The sequence below is a fragment of the Orcinus orca genome, chromosome 14 (assembly GCF_937001465.1).
Source record: "Orcinus orca chromosome 14, mOrcOrc1.1, whole genome shotgun sequence".
NCBI classification, from domain to species: Eukaryota; Metazoa; Chordata; class Mammalia; order Artiodactyla; family Delphinidae; genus Orcinus; species Orcinus orca.
The window spans coordinates 21,885,878-21,899,691 of record NC_064572.1 but is presented as its reverse complement, the minus strand read 5'-3'; the positions used below and the strand labels follow the sequence as shown (position 1 = coordinate 21,899,691).

The 13,814-nt window shown below is 50.5% G+C and overlaps 2 protein-coding genes across 4 annotated transcripts; one reads left to right on the top strand and one right to left on the bottom strand.

Annotated features, from left to right (window-relative positions):
* The first annotated feature begins 230 nt into the window (after positions 1 to 230).
* On the top strand, positions 231 to 6,728 carry EGR2 (early growth response 2). Of its 3 annotated transcripts, none has more exons than XM_049697191.1 (3): positions 231 to 249; positions 2,805 to 2,913; positions 4,254 to 6,728. In XM_049697191.1, exons 2-3 carry the CDS (start codon positions 2,895 to 2,897, stop codon positions 5,501 to 5,503), a joined length of 1,269 nt encoding a protein of 422 aa, XP_049553148.1. In that variant the 5' UTR covers positions 231 to 249; positions 2,805 to 2,894; the 3' UTR covers positions 5,504 to 6,728. The 3 variants fall into 3 exon arrangements, with proteins under 3 accessions (XP_049553148.1, XP_049553147.1, XP_012392235.1); XM_049697190.1 differs by lacking the exon at positions 231 to 249 and adding an exon at positions 1,882 to 2,704; XM_012536781.3 differs by lacking the exon at positions 231 to 249 and having other exon boundaries at positions 1,882 to 2,913.
* Positions 6,729 to 9,230: 2,502 nt separating this feature from the next.
* Positions 9,231 to 13,644, bottom strand: ADO (2-aminoethanethiol dioxygenase). Its single transcript, XM_004279984.4, has one exon. The coding sequence runs from the start codon at positions 13,280 to 13,282 to the stop codon at positions 12,470 to 12,472; it is 813 nt and encodes a 270-aa protein (XP_004280032.1). The 5' UTR covers positions 13,283 to 13,644; the 3' UTR covers positions 9,231 to 12,469.
* Between the last annotated feature and the right edge of the window lie 170 nt (positions 13,645 to 13,814).

Here is a 13,814-nt window from a genome sequence, read left to right as displayed (position 1 = left end):
GAAGCGCAACCAGTCGCGGCGCCTGCGCTTGCCACCGGTGGGTGCCTTACCTCGGAGGCCGCCGGGGGCCGTAACCCGAGCCCCGCTGCCACGACCCATATTTGCATAATTCGGTCCCCCCCACCCCTTCTTTCAGACTCAGGGCTGGAGATGCGAGTCGGGCTCCCCTCCGAGGCGTCGTCTTGCCGGTGGTCAGCGCGGGGGCCGCAGGACGGGCCGGAGCGCAGGCGGAGCGGGCCGGCGCACGTGGTAAGAGTGCAGCTTTCTTTTCTTTTTTCAGAAACGGGACTTTCCACGTTTTTGCCGAGGGTGGGGTACCTACAAGGGTGCTAATTTTGCTGCGATTTCCTTCCTTTTTCCTTTAATTTTTATCTCCAATTGGAAAAGAGCGCGCAGCGCAAGCGAGAAACTTTCCCAAATTTTCTCTGGGCGTTTGAAGTCAGGAAGATGGCCGTCCGCGGGAGAACCAATTTCGCGGCGGGCAGGGGGAGAACCGGAGCGCCGGAGGAGAAGCAGAGGCAGCTCACCGCTGCCCCGGGGTCCTGACTGCCGCGCGCGGGGCCGGGCGGGAGCGGACTCGCAGCGGCTGCGGCCGTGGCAGGTGAGCGGCCGGGAAGCCGCCTGCAGCGCCGCGCTTCTTCCACGGCGTGGCGCCGTGGCTCTCGGCCGCCCGGGCCCCCACGAGGCTGGGGCCGTCCTGGCCCGCCGCGGGAAAGGGCAGGGCTGGGCCCTAGAGGCTGTCCCGCGCCCTACGCCAGGCCTTGGCTGCTTTGGGGGCGGGAAAGGGTCCGGCAGGCGGCCACTCGCCAGGTTTGAGCAATTGAGACCAACCTCCTACGGAGCCCCAGCCAGGCCAGGAGCGCTCCGGCGGGGGTGGGGAGGGTGGGCCAGGGCGCGCCGGGAGATAAAAGCGGTCTGTGCAGCCAGTCAGAACCCACCGCTATCTGGACCTCTGAAAAGTTTTTAAAAATTGCTTTGGGAACTAAGCAGAAAGGTTCCCATCAGGGCCAGTTTTTTTTTTTTTTTTTTTTTACACGCAAAGGGAAAAGCGCGTACGGTGATGGCTACTCGAAACTGGCGTTAGCGTCACCGTTTGCTGTCACTCTGGACCTCGCTCGGCTCCCCGAGGTGGCTCTTGGCCAGGGATAGGAAGAATATTCCTCCTTATGTGTGTGTTCTGGAGTAGCGCTCGGGTGCGGGCAGAGCGCACCTTCGGAGGGTAGGCTTTCGGGGGTGGATGACTGCGGTGGCGGCAAGTACAGGCAGTGAAGGTGAGGATGGGTGTCTTCGCAGAGCAGCCTGTTCAGCAAACCCAGGCGCCCACTCTGCCGACCAGGCATTCTGTTGGCGAGGCGAGCGCACGAGCGCGCTGTCAACAGGGAGGTGTGTAGCGTAAGGTGTGCGAGTGGGTGTGTGAAGAAGGTGGCGGGGGCAGGAGTGTGTGCAGCGGAAGTGGAGCGTGTGTGAGTGTAAGAGTGTGTGCGCGTGTGTGGCGGGGCAGGGTGAGTGTCCAAGCCTCCATCTGGACGCCCCCACACTGCCGACCGCCCAGACGCGCCGGGAAGGGCGCCCGTTCCGCGCAGCAGCTGAAGGGGGGCGGGGAGCGCGCGGGCAGAGGAAGGGGGGGGTGTCTCCGGCTGAGGATTTCTCTCGAAGCTCCCCGCAGTTATCTGCTCCTCCTAGGGAGCTCCCCCCCCGCCCCAAGGTGCCCAAAATACTTAAACAAACAAACAACCCCAAACCTGTTCCGTTTTCGCTCCTGTATAAATAGAACAGACTTTCCAAAAAAGCAATACCGCATTCACTCTTATCACCAGCTACTTCTTTCCACCAAGTAATTCAGAAAAAAGCAGTCAGCTTCCGTGAATGCATGCAGCTTTTTTTTTTTTTTTCTTCTCTGCCTCCTTTTGCTTGCGGTTTTGAGCTGCCAAGAAAGTGAGTAGGGGTTTGACTGTAGTGTCTCGGCTCCGCTCGGTTTCTTTCCGAAGTTTAATTTTCCGGAATGGCTCCCAAACAAGGGCTGGGGAGGCGGAGCTGCCGGCACCGGATCTTCGCCTTTTTTGGAAAGTCCCGGAGAACCGGAATTCCTCCCCGCCCGGGAGGCCGCGCCGCAGCCCGGACCGATCGCTCTCCCACAGTGGTCTAAGCCGGACCCGTGGCGCGCCCTAACCCCGTCCGGCCCTGCGCTCTGGATCCGGCCTGCGGCTCGGGCCCCGCGCCCCAGACCCCCATGGATCCTCGCGGGCTGCCAGCCGGGAGTCGCGAGCCCGGAGGAGCCCGCGCAGCCGAGCCCCTATGCAAATCGGCCATGTGACGGCAAAAGCCGCCTGGCCCAGCCCTGTTCCTCAGTCCATATATGGGCAGTGACGTCACGGGCATTGAGGACCTGCCCATAAATACTTAGAGCAACACTTTCCGTCTAACCAGGAGAGCAGCAATTGATTAATAGCTCGGCGAGGGGACACACTGACTGTTATAATAACACTACACCAGCAACTCCTGGCTTCCCAGCCGGAACACAGGAGAGAGTCAGTGGCAAATAGCCATTTTTCTTCTTAAAAAAAAAGCAACTTGTTTGCTAGTTTTATTTGTTAGATTTTTTTTTTTTGAGGTGGGTAGTTGCCTTTAAGTGTGGAGGGCAAAAGGAGATACCTGCCTAGGCTCAGTCCAATCCCTCTCCAAAACGGCTTCTCTGACACTCCAGGTAGCGAGGGAGTTGGGTCTCCAGGTTGTGCGAGGAGCAAATGATGACCGCCAAGGCCGTAGACAAAATCCCAGTAACTCTCAGTGGTTTTGTGCACCAGCTGTCTGACAACATCTACCCGGTGGAGGACCTCGCCGCGACGTCGGTGACCATCTTCCCCAATGCCGAACTGGGAGGCCCCTTTGACCAGATGAACGGAGTGGCCGGAGGTAAGCCGCTTGCCCCCTTCGCGGACCGGGACCCACGCAGCTCGGAGATGGTGGGGGGGTTTCGGTGCATGTGCAGGACTTGGAGGAGAGGGCCGGGGCGCGAGGTGGACGGCGTTGACTGAACTGGCTTTGAAGAATGGAAGGGGGTGCAGGAGGAGCCCGCGTGAGCGGGGATCCGGGCGTTGGAGCTGGACGCGCGGGCAGATGCACCAGGTTGCCAGCGAGCGAGCGTGCGTGCGCCGCGGCGCGCCCAGCCCCCGGCGGGCGAGGGGTGAGAGTAGGAGAGGTGCCCCACCAGGCTTCTGGGCTTGTGCGGGCCTTTCCGCTGGCCGCACCCCAGTCTCCCCTCTCCCGGGGTAGGGGCAAAGTGACGGGAAAGTTCGGGGCTCTGGAGGAAAGCTGCGCGTCTGGAGAGCCGAGCGGCGGAGAAGCCCCAGAGGAAAGCGTCCGCTGCTCCCTCCTCGGCAGAGGAGACCCGGGGAAAATCTCGGAGCGCGCTCCCCCTGCGGCCTGCAGGAGCGCCCCCACCTGCGCGCCGCCCGCGAAATTGAGGGGGTTGACCACTCGGGGAGGAGGAGGTGGAGGGCGGGCAACGGCGGGAAGCGGCCCCCTGGCTGCCGAGGGAAGCCCATCGGGCACCGGTGCCGCGAGTCTCCTTGGCGATGCGGTGGAAAGTGGTCTCCCGCAACCCCCGCGCCTTCCCCGAAGCCCTGCCACTGTCTTTGGGCTGGGGCGAGGACGCGCGCGTGTCGGGCAAGGCTGAAAAGGTTGGGAGGGGAAGGGAACCTATAGACTCCTTCCATCGCAGAGCCCGATTCCCTCCAGCAGTGGGAGAGGGAGGAAAGGAAGGCACCTGGGATGGGGAGCAGCTGGGAAATCATTGACCCCCTTCTTTGGCTCACCTCTCAGGCTGACACCTTCGCGGCAGTGGCTGGGATCAGTCTTCTGGGTGGTGTCTGCCCCAGCCGTGGGACCCCCCCAGGCAAAGGAGAGGGAGAGAAGTTCCAGGCAGATGGGGAATTTTTAATACTCCTGTTGCTATTTTTGGGTGTTTTTATTGGGGACTAGAGCCACAGATGGCTGTATATGGGGGTTGGGAGTAGCTCATCTGCTTTCCTGGAGGTAGTTTGCGTCCTAGACTGTCACTGGCTGCCACAGTAGGATATTGGGCTAGCCTCTTCTGTCTTTGAGCCACAATTTCCTCACCTGTTGAACTCCGCCTCAGCTCTACAGTGTAAGATCCTGGGCCTTGGGGTTGGACTCATGTGAGACGGGGGTGAGAAGGGATTCTTGGCTGCATTCTCATTGCTCCACCTCCATTCTTCCTTTCCCCTCCCCAGATGGCATGATCAACATTGACATGACTGGAGAGAAGAGGTCCTTGGATCTCCCATATCCCAGCAGCTTTGCTCCTGTCTCTGCACCCCGAAACCAGACCTTCACTTACATGGGCAAGTTCTCCATCGACCCCCAGTACCCCGGTGCTAGCTGCTACCCAGAAGGCATCATCAACATTGTGAGTGCAGGCATCCTGCAAGGGGTCACCTCCCCAGCTTCCACCACAGCCTCATCCAGCGTCACCTCTGCCTCCCCCAACCCACTGGCCACTGGACCCTTGGGTGTGTGCGCCATGTCCCAGACCCAGCCTGACCTGGACCACCTCTACTCTCCACCGCCGCCTCCTCCTTATTCTGGCTGTGCAGGAGACCTCTACCAGGACCCCTCGGCGTTCCTGTCGGCAGCCACAACCTCCACCTCCTCCTCTCTGGCCTACCCACCACCTCCTTCCTACCCATCCCCCAAGCCAGCCACGGACCCAGGTCTCTTCCCCATGATCCCAGACTATCCTGGATTTTTCCCATCACCGTGCCAGAGAGACCTACATGGTGCAGCTGGCCCAGACCGCAAGCCCTTTCCCTGCCCCCTGGACTCCCTGCGAGTCCCCCCTCCACTCACTCCACTTTCCACCATCCGCAACTTTACCCTGGGAGGGCCCAGTGCTGGGGCCACAGGGCCAGGGGCCAGTGGAGGCAGCGAGGGACCCCGGCTACCTGGCAGTGGCTCCGCAGCTGCTGCTGCTGCCGCCTATAACCCACACCATCTGCCGCTGCGGCCTATTTTGAGGCCTCGAAAGTACCCCAACAGGCCTAGCAAGACCCCAGTGCATGAGAGGCCCTACCCGTGCCCAGCAGAAGGCTGTGACCGGCGCTTCTCCCGCTCCGACGAGCTAACACGGCACATCCGAATCCACACGGGGCACAAGCCCTTCCAGTGTCGGATCTGCATGCGCAACTTCAGCCGCAGTGATCACCTCACTACCCACATCCGCACCCACACTGGCGAGAAGCCCTTTGCCTGTGATTACTGTGGCCGCAAGTTTGCCCGGAGTGATGAGAGGAAGCGCCACACCAAGATCCACCTGAGGCAGAAGGAACGCAAGAGCGGTGGCCCCTCCTCGTCGGTGCCGGCCGCCTCTACCACCTCCTGCACTGGGGGCGCGCAGGCTGGGGGCACCCTGTGCGGCAGCAACAGCAGCACTATTGGTGGAGGGTCCCTCGGCCCTTGCTCATCTCGGACCCGGACACCTTGAGATGAGACTCAGGTTGACACACCAGCTCCTTGAGGCCCTTCATCCACTGGAGCTGCACGACAAACACTACCACCCATTCCTGCCCTTCCCTCATTTCCTTGGGCAAAGGGCCTTAGGAGCCTAGCACTGCCCCCTCCCCTTTCCACTTAGAAGCAGGTCCTTCCTAAAAGTTAGCCCACCTTAGTCTCTCTTAGGTGAGTTGACTGTCACCCCAAGGTAATGGGGAGGCTCAGAAGGGGGTTGGGTGGGGGTCCCTGGCCTAGAGGGCTGAGGCATGACCCTACTTTAAAGGGTTGTTTGGCTAGGTTTTTTTCCGCTCTCTTACTTTGACTGGTTACAGGTTTTTGACTCTGGATGTCAGAAATGATCTGAGACTTTTTCTACAGTAGGTTGGGAGATGCTCATCCCTTCAGGTGGGGATAGCAAAAAAGGCAGAAGCAAAACTGATGTGCACTTTATGGCTTGGGACTGATTTGGGGGATGCTGTACAGTGGGTGAAGCATGGCCTTTATAAAGCTGCATTCTGTGGCCCTAGAACAGTGAATCAAAGCTTATCTAGTCATCTCAACCCTTTAAGCAATATGTATTATAAACTCCGAGAACAGAAGTGCAATGTGATGGGAGGGACATAGCAATATCTGCTCCTTTTTGAGTGGCTTGAGAAATGTAAAGACTATTTTTTCAGTGTATATCCATTCAGATTTTGTGTATTTTTGATGTGCACTGTTCTCCAAGTTCTGAACCTTTGGGAAAAAAAGTAAAGCATTTATGATCTCAAAATGAGTCAGAGGTTAACTTATTTAAAGGGGGATGTACATATATTCTCTGAAACTAGGATGCATGCAATTGTGTTGGAAGTGTCCTTGGTGCCTTGTGTGATGTAGACAATGTTACAGGGTCTGCATGTAAATGGATTGCCTTACTATGGAAAAAAAAACCATTATTCCCTGGGTTTAGTATGGCTGTATATTTCTGCCTATTAATATTTGGAATTTTTTTTAGAAAGTATATTTTTGTATGCTCTGTTTTGTGACTTAAAAGTGTTACCTTTGTAGTCAAATTGCAGATGGGAATGTAAATAATGCTACTGGAGCTGACTTGTTTGGTTATTAGCTCTTAATAGTTGTGGAAATATAAATGATTTATTCTAACACAAAACCACTAACTAAAGTTCAGATAAGGAATGGTTTATGACTATGGTGTAAATAAATACTTTTCAACAATATTTTTGCTGCAGAAATTACTTATGAAAGATTTATTGGGTGGGACTTCAACAGTACTCAGTGGGTTTTAGTACTTTGACCAAGCCAGGATCTCCAAGTCTTCTTTGCTTGCCTTTCTGACACCAGCCCTCTCACCCCAAAGCAATCTCCATTCACAATCAAACGCTAGTGTTCTGGGGATTTCCCCCATGCATTAGTGTAAAAGTGGGGAGGCGTTGTTTTGACTCATTGTTCCATCCTCTATAACAGCCTATAACTTCTCTCTGCTCCTGAGTGGGCTCCGGAAAATAAATACTTACAAACAAGTGCCCACTCGGAGACTACACATTTGCGGCTGTTTTCAGAACCCTGACCAGGGCCAGGAACTCAGACGAGATGTGGCTTTGTGGAAAGTGTGGTGGCGTGGTCAAGCTGGAAATGACTTTCAGGTTCCAGGATTACTCTCATGACCGCAGAAAACTTTTTGAAAAGCGCTATCACCTCTTCAGATCAAAAATGCACTCAGACACTGCTGATGACAGCATTAATAGGCTGACAAAGGAATTACCCCAGGACTCATTTCTCTCCAGCCTTGTCTCCCCAATTACACCTATTCAGAAGGATCATTACACTGCCATAGGTTTGGTGGGTCTGGAGACTATTAAAACGTTCACCTTTTTAGATAAGTGTATACCAGCCTTAAGAAAACCTCAAAGACAATCTGAATCAAATAGGCAAAAGTGGTCCTCCATGGCACTGGATAATGGTTTGCAAAACAATACACTATAGGGGTCATTTTACTGCAAGCCTTTTGTAGTGATTTTAAAATATAAATTCACCCCCCCAATAGTTATCTATGTATCATACAATGCAGATTGTATTTGTGAAGTTATCTTTCTTTACTCTAAAATTGGACCTAAATATCATTTAACGTAACTTGCTGCCTCTGGATCCTTACACAAATGTAACACACTGGAGTGCCCACTGTTTAGCTACATCATCTGAAAACCCTGTCATCTGTTTGTCCTTTGGCACTGTTAGACTCTCTCAGGTGTGGCTGATAACAGCAGTGGCAGCTTCTCCTGGAAACTACTTTTTGCCCTTACCAGCACTAGAATTCGAAATCTAATTTGTGAAGGTAACTAACCCTTATTTCCTTCCTGTCCTTATTTCAAAGGTGCACAATACCTCTAATAACTACTAAATGGAAGTTTCTAAACTTCAGTGTCAGATTGTTCTAGTGACTGGTGTCATTCCATTAGATTCATATTTCCTAGCTTGTCAGCATACTATCGTCCTTGCTTGGCCAATTTTCTTAAAGAAGCATGTATAAAACAATGCCACATTTTGATAATTGTGTTTTTAATGATACTACTCTCCTACCAATATGTCATTATATTAAAATATAATACACCTAAGTTTTATGTTATTTATAATTGTCTTGCCAAATTTTAATTTCAGAGCACCTTCAATTAAGACAATGTAAACAATTGTTAACAAAGCAACAGACTAAAAATCTCTTTTCAATAAGATGAAATACATATTGGTGATTTGCCTTGATGTGGGCTTGGTGAAGTGGCATAACATACATACCATAAGGAACACACCTTGGTGTTTTTTCAGAGCCAACCTTGTGGATTTTACTCCTTGATTTCAATAGGTCAATCTTTAATCAGATTTTATCTGCTTGAAACATTCAGGGTACTGTTCACAGGTGTCTCATTTTTTTACTTTGCTCAAGAAATAAAGCATATAAAGCTGTCTGCTTTCTTTTGTTCAATATGCTTTATTAAATAATATTATTGATGTTTCAGCTGTTACTGGGAATTATTAAAAATAAACTTCTGGAGAGTAATTCCTTAAAGATCATAATGCAGTTGAGATGGTTCAGTACACATTAAAAATAGGTCTATTAAACCTAAATAAGGTTTCCAATTATTCATAAACCAGGCTATTTAATTTCAATATCCTAACTGCTAATGAAGGCAAATTGTTTGGCATATATTAGAAATGGCTGTAGTGATGCTTTAACAGTTCGATACTACTTTGAGGGGTGGTGGTGGTGGGAAAGAATGGTCAGTATCATCACAACTGCCTAAAATGCTGCCAATCCAAACTACAATTAAATAAACTTTACAGAAAAAGGAAAGACAAGAAAATATTTAAGTCCAAAGGTTCTTTCCTCCGTGAACGTATTTTTGTTTTCTTACACTAGCTTATTTTCCTCAGGTTAAATATAAAAGGAGTGTTTTCGTTGCAGCAAAATAGTTATGATTGCATGTTAAATAATTTCAGATGTTTTATCAATCAGGCTGTTTCAAACATCACACTCAGGGAAATAAACTATTAATTTTAAGTTTATATTATTACTTGGACTTTAGAATCTGCAGAAGGCCCCCAGTTTTTAGTACAACATAATCTTACCATACAGACTGTGAATGTTTAACAGCAATTCAAATGTAGGCATCATAGCAAGTAATATTTTCCTTTTCCCTTTTGCAATAATCAAATAAGATTTACCTCTCAACAATTTCAAAAATGACTTTATTTTCCACAAGTACACTGATTTTAATCTAGAAATGTAAACATCGCTGGATCAGAAGATTCAGTATCTATATGGGGCTTAACAAATGATTTCCTTCTTTGCCACTCATTGAACGCGAATAATCAATGGTCAGCTTCTGTTTGTGATGTGAAGTTCTGAATTCAGAACAGGAGAGTTACAGGAGTGGCACTGCCCTCAGGTTAGAGTTGAATAGCAATGGGCAGAGCCCTGAATTAAAGATATATTGCTTTTTCGTTGAACAGTAGAGCTAGAGCACAAGACTCCAAGTCATTTGGAATAAATGAGTGATGAGAGTCCTCCTGAGATGCCTAGAGTAAGGCACCTACAAGGGAACAATGCAAAAGAAGGAACATAAATTGTGAGTTTTCGGAGAAGTTAAGGGCTGTTAGCATTAAAAGATCAGATAACCCACTCCTGTTGACAAACACACATTACTTTAAAAAAAGGTTCACCATTTTCACTGATAAACAGCAGTTGGTCTAAACTCAATCCATGCAAATTAGGCTTAATAAAAAAATCAATTCTCATAAAGTAGTAGGTAGATATACAACACTCTGAATTGATATAACCAGAGAATTAAAAAGCTTTAGAAGTATTAGACAACTTCTCACCCATGAGAGGCAATTATTGCATTTGTTATTCAACAGAAAGTTAAGTGATTAGTATCATTGTGCTCATTAGTCTTTGTAGAAGACAACTTTTTTCCCACAGTTGTTACCCATATCGCAGGAATATATGGAAACACAACAGCAGCACATTAAGTCACATCTAACAGTTTATGCAGAAAGGTGCAAGGCTTTTCTGCACCACATTTTGTCTTTGTATTAAGAATATTCTTTCCTTAGTGGCTCACTAAAACAAGTTAATTTTTTCACCATTAATTTACTCAGAATTATTAGTGAAACAAAAGTTTCACTGTTCTTATTGAACTAGAGAGATATAATGCTGTTTTGGCCTGTGATAATTTCAGTTACTCTTTTGAAAAGCACCTTAGTCTTCTTCATTTAACTTGCTTGTACTTGAGAACTTAAAAATTTTTCATAATGAAGTTTGAAAAAACAATTTCTCTTTTATTACTGTCCTGTTGCCAGAATGAGTTTTTGTAGGTTAGTTTAATGTACTCCAGATTGTAGTATAACCTATATATCATTATCAACAATCTTTGTAAGTTGATCAACTTTTTGCTACAATATAATTCAAAACAGGTAGGTATGTGATAACCATACACATTCATCATTGTGCTATGAAAAAAACCCATTTTGTGAACAATTTTAAAGAAAATCATCATTTGCATATCTAGAATTTAATTTCAAACTGAATGGCCTGAAGAACTGCTTCAAACTGCCCCTAAGGTATACTAAACCACACCAGAATGTGACACTACCATAAAACAATTTTAGCAAACTTGGAAGAAATGCATTATGCTTGTGTCAGGTTTTACAACACAGTGGCATATCATGTTTAGTAGCATCTTTTTTGTAATTTGTTTTTTAAGAAAAGTCATTAAGAATTTGCTTTTTCATTCTATTTTTAAATTTGGGAACAAATATTCCTTCACTCTGGGCCTCTGTAACCCAGTGTGCAAAAAGAGGCAAAGGCACATACTGCTTCCCTACAGGGTCATCACTTCCCACCAATAGCAAATCTCCCTTTATTACAGATATTAGAACTCAACTGCCACATGGGCAAGTCAATCAAGAGGGCTTAGACAACAGCTGGACAAATTTTAATGTGTTTATTTCTACAGTTTTTTTAATTAAAAGTTTTGTGAAAAAAAGAGTCCTATAAATAGTAAAAAGGGGGAAACAGGAGTGTTCCTTGGCCTGAAGCAAATGGTGTCAATACATTTGTAAACAAGGTAAAGCTCAGCCAATTAAAAGGACAAAAATAAAACTAGTCACAACACAGCTGTTCATTTCAAGTGGTTGGGAATGGGAAGTGTTTTGTCCCAAGTTTTGGTGCCCTAAAGTGGCCAGCAGTATAGTTAATTCTCAATTTTCTAGCCTTGATCATCTGTGCCTCTCTCTCTTCCTGCAGAAAACTCACCCTAGATGAAGCAAGCACTGGCTCTCTCCTATTTGAGGGACAAGGTTCTGAGAACACTGACACCAACAACACAGCTGGAATCATCAAACCCCTAGAACTCCTGAGAGAATTCGAAACAGTCATGAACATTTTCCTCTACTTTTGAAGGAAAATACTGGAAGTAAATATGGGCACAGAATTCAACAGCTGGCTAAGGGTGTTTTACATTCCGTTGTTTGGAAGCATACCGATTCAGCTCCTCTGAATCTTATGGTTAGAAAATACAGAATTACCCTATTACTTCTTAAAGTACACTAAGACAAAAAAAGTCACTTGAGGATAATATAGTTTTTGCATTAAAGGTGAATCTGCAACAAGAAATCTGCTCAACTCAGAGATCCGGAGACTCATCGGGAAGCTCTAAGTGTCCATTTGTCACTGAGATATGCAGGTGCTCGAATTTCTTATTAGATGCTGCCAGAGTAACCCAGATGTGGTTACTGGGCAAGGGGAGGAAAGAAAATAAATCTTGCCCTCTACATGCATAGTTACGTTTGGGGGTAATCCCCCAACTCTGGAAAAATGGATTTAATTTTCACAACGACTTCATTAGGCCGGACAGCTCACTTTAAATAATAGCTCATGTCTTTAAACCTAGTTTTTATCAATGCCTTGAACTAAAAACAATTCAAACCACTAGGTCATGCAAAGTCAGTAAGTTAGAACTATAACAATAAGGAGTAAAAGGGCATAAGGACGTAAGTGGAAAACAAATCCTATTTACCCAAAGAGGGGGGCGGAGAAAACCACTTAGTGTATTTTGTATAGGACGGGGAACAGAGGAAAGGAAATTTTCATTATGGCTTGAGGATGGAAGCGCTTCATATAAGACCCCTGCCCCCTCCCCACAAATCAAAAAACCTCAGTGGCAGTGACAGAGCCAGGAAACAACCTAGCTTCCCCGCCTGCTCCGCCCCCCAAACGGTGCCCGGTGGCTGCAGTCCAGTCGCCGCGCTTCGCAAGGCTCCCGAGGAAGCGGCTACAGCCCATTCCAGTAGATCCAACGCCCAGGCCTGGGGGAAGGAAGAGAGCCCTTGTGATGGGTCGCGGTCAGCCAAGCCCAGATACGAGTAGGGCATGTCTTTGGCCCACCAATCCCGGGCGCCGGCGGCTTCAAGGGAAGACCTTGGGACCTGGATAGGGCTCCCCCTCGCACCAGAAGTCATCGGCCTGCGGGGTCTCCAGGAGCCACACCTCTCGGGGCAGGTCACAGGCCGAGCCGGAGGCCTCCCTGGCCCTGACAGGCTCCAGCACCCGGTAATAGTGACAGTCCCGGCCGTCGTCGGGGTCGTAGGGCGGGGCCAGGATGTCTAGGAAGGCGGCGGGCCCCTCCACAGCGTCGATCTGGTGCAGGTTGTCCCGGTGTGGCGTGAGGACGCAGGGGCCGCTGGCCGCCGTGTACTCCGCCCGCGAGCGCAGCACACCCGGCCTTAGCGCTTCCCGCTCCCTCGGCTGCAGAGGCGGCTCAAACTGCTGCTCTGGTGGCGGGGCCCGCGGCCGTTGCCCGCTGCCCACCTCCAGCTTGTCCATGCAGCTGATGCGCACGGTGCCGTAGAGCACCTTGAGGATGCCGTGCATGCCCGGGTGGTCGTGCAGCGGGATGGAGGTGCCGCTCTTCAGCAGGAACACGCCGAGGCTGAAGCCGTCTGTCTCGCAGATGTGCATATAGGTGACTGGCGGCAGGTTGGGCCTCAGCGGCTGCAGCGTGGCCTTGCGCGGGGAGATGTTCAGGTCCTCCGCGCGGACCTGGGTCAGCAGGCTCTTCAGCTTGCTCAGGTTCTCCGGGAAGCCCTGCGACATCGGCGCCTCGGGGCCTGGCGCCTCGCCGCGGTCGGAAGAGCTGCGGCTGCCCCCGCTGCCCCGGAAGGTGAGGCACGCCTGGCGGGCGATCCGTTGGATCAGGGAGGCCATGTTGTCTCGGGGCATGCCCTGCTGTTCCTCTGCGTGCCGAGGCCGGCCCCCTCCGCCCCCAGCTTTCCTCCGCCCCTTGCGGTCCCCGGCGGCCGCCACGGCTGCCCGCAGCCCCCGGCGAGGCAGGAGGCCCCGCAACTACCGGCCAGTCGGGCGCGCGGCACTACAGCCGCCCACCTTAACGGCCACGCGCCCGCCTCGCGCTCCCTTTGAGCGCGCACGCGCACGGCCCACACCCCGCACTCACGCTCCGGGAGCAGGTACCGGCCGCGCGGACGGCGGTAGGCTTTGCCTTACGCCCGAAGCTCCATTCATGCGGCCCGCACCTACGGCAGCGGTCAGGCGTTCCCGGCGCCTTTCAGAGCATGCTGGGACTTGTAGTCCGGTATTCCGCATGCGCGCTCAGAGAGTTCCCTTTGTCAGCTGGAAAAGGGAAGGATTAGATATGTGTGTCATAAAGCGACCTTTAGTACGGTCCCAAGGTGTTTGCTTGTTTGAAGAAAGGCGAACTGGGGCACCAGAGAAGTAGCCAGTTAACTACAACTCC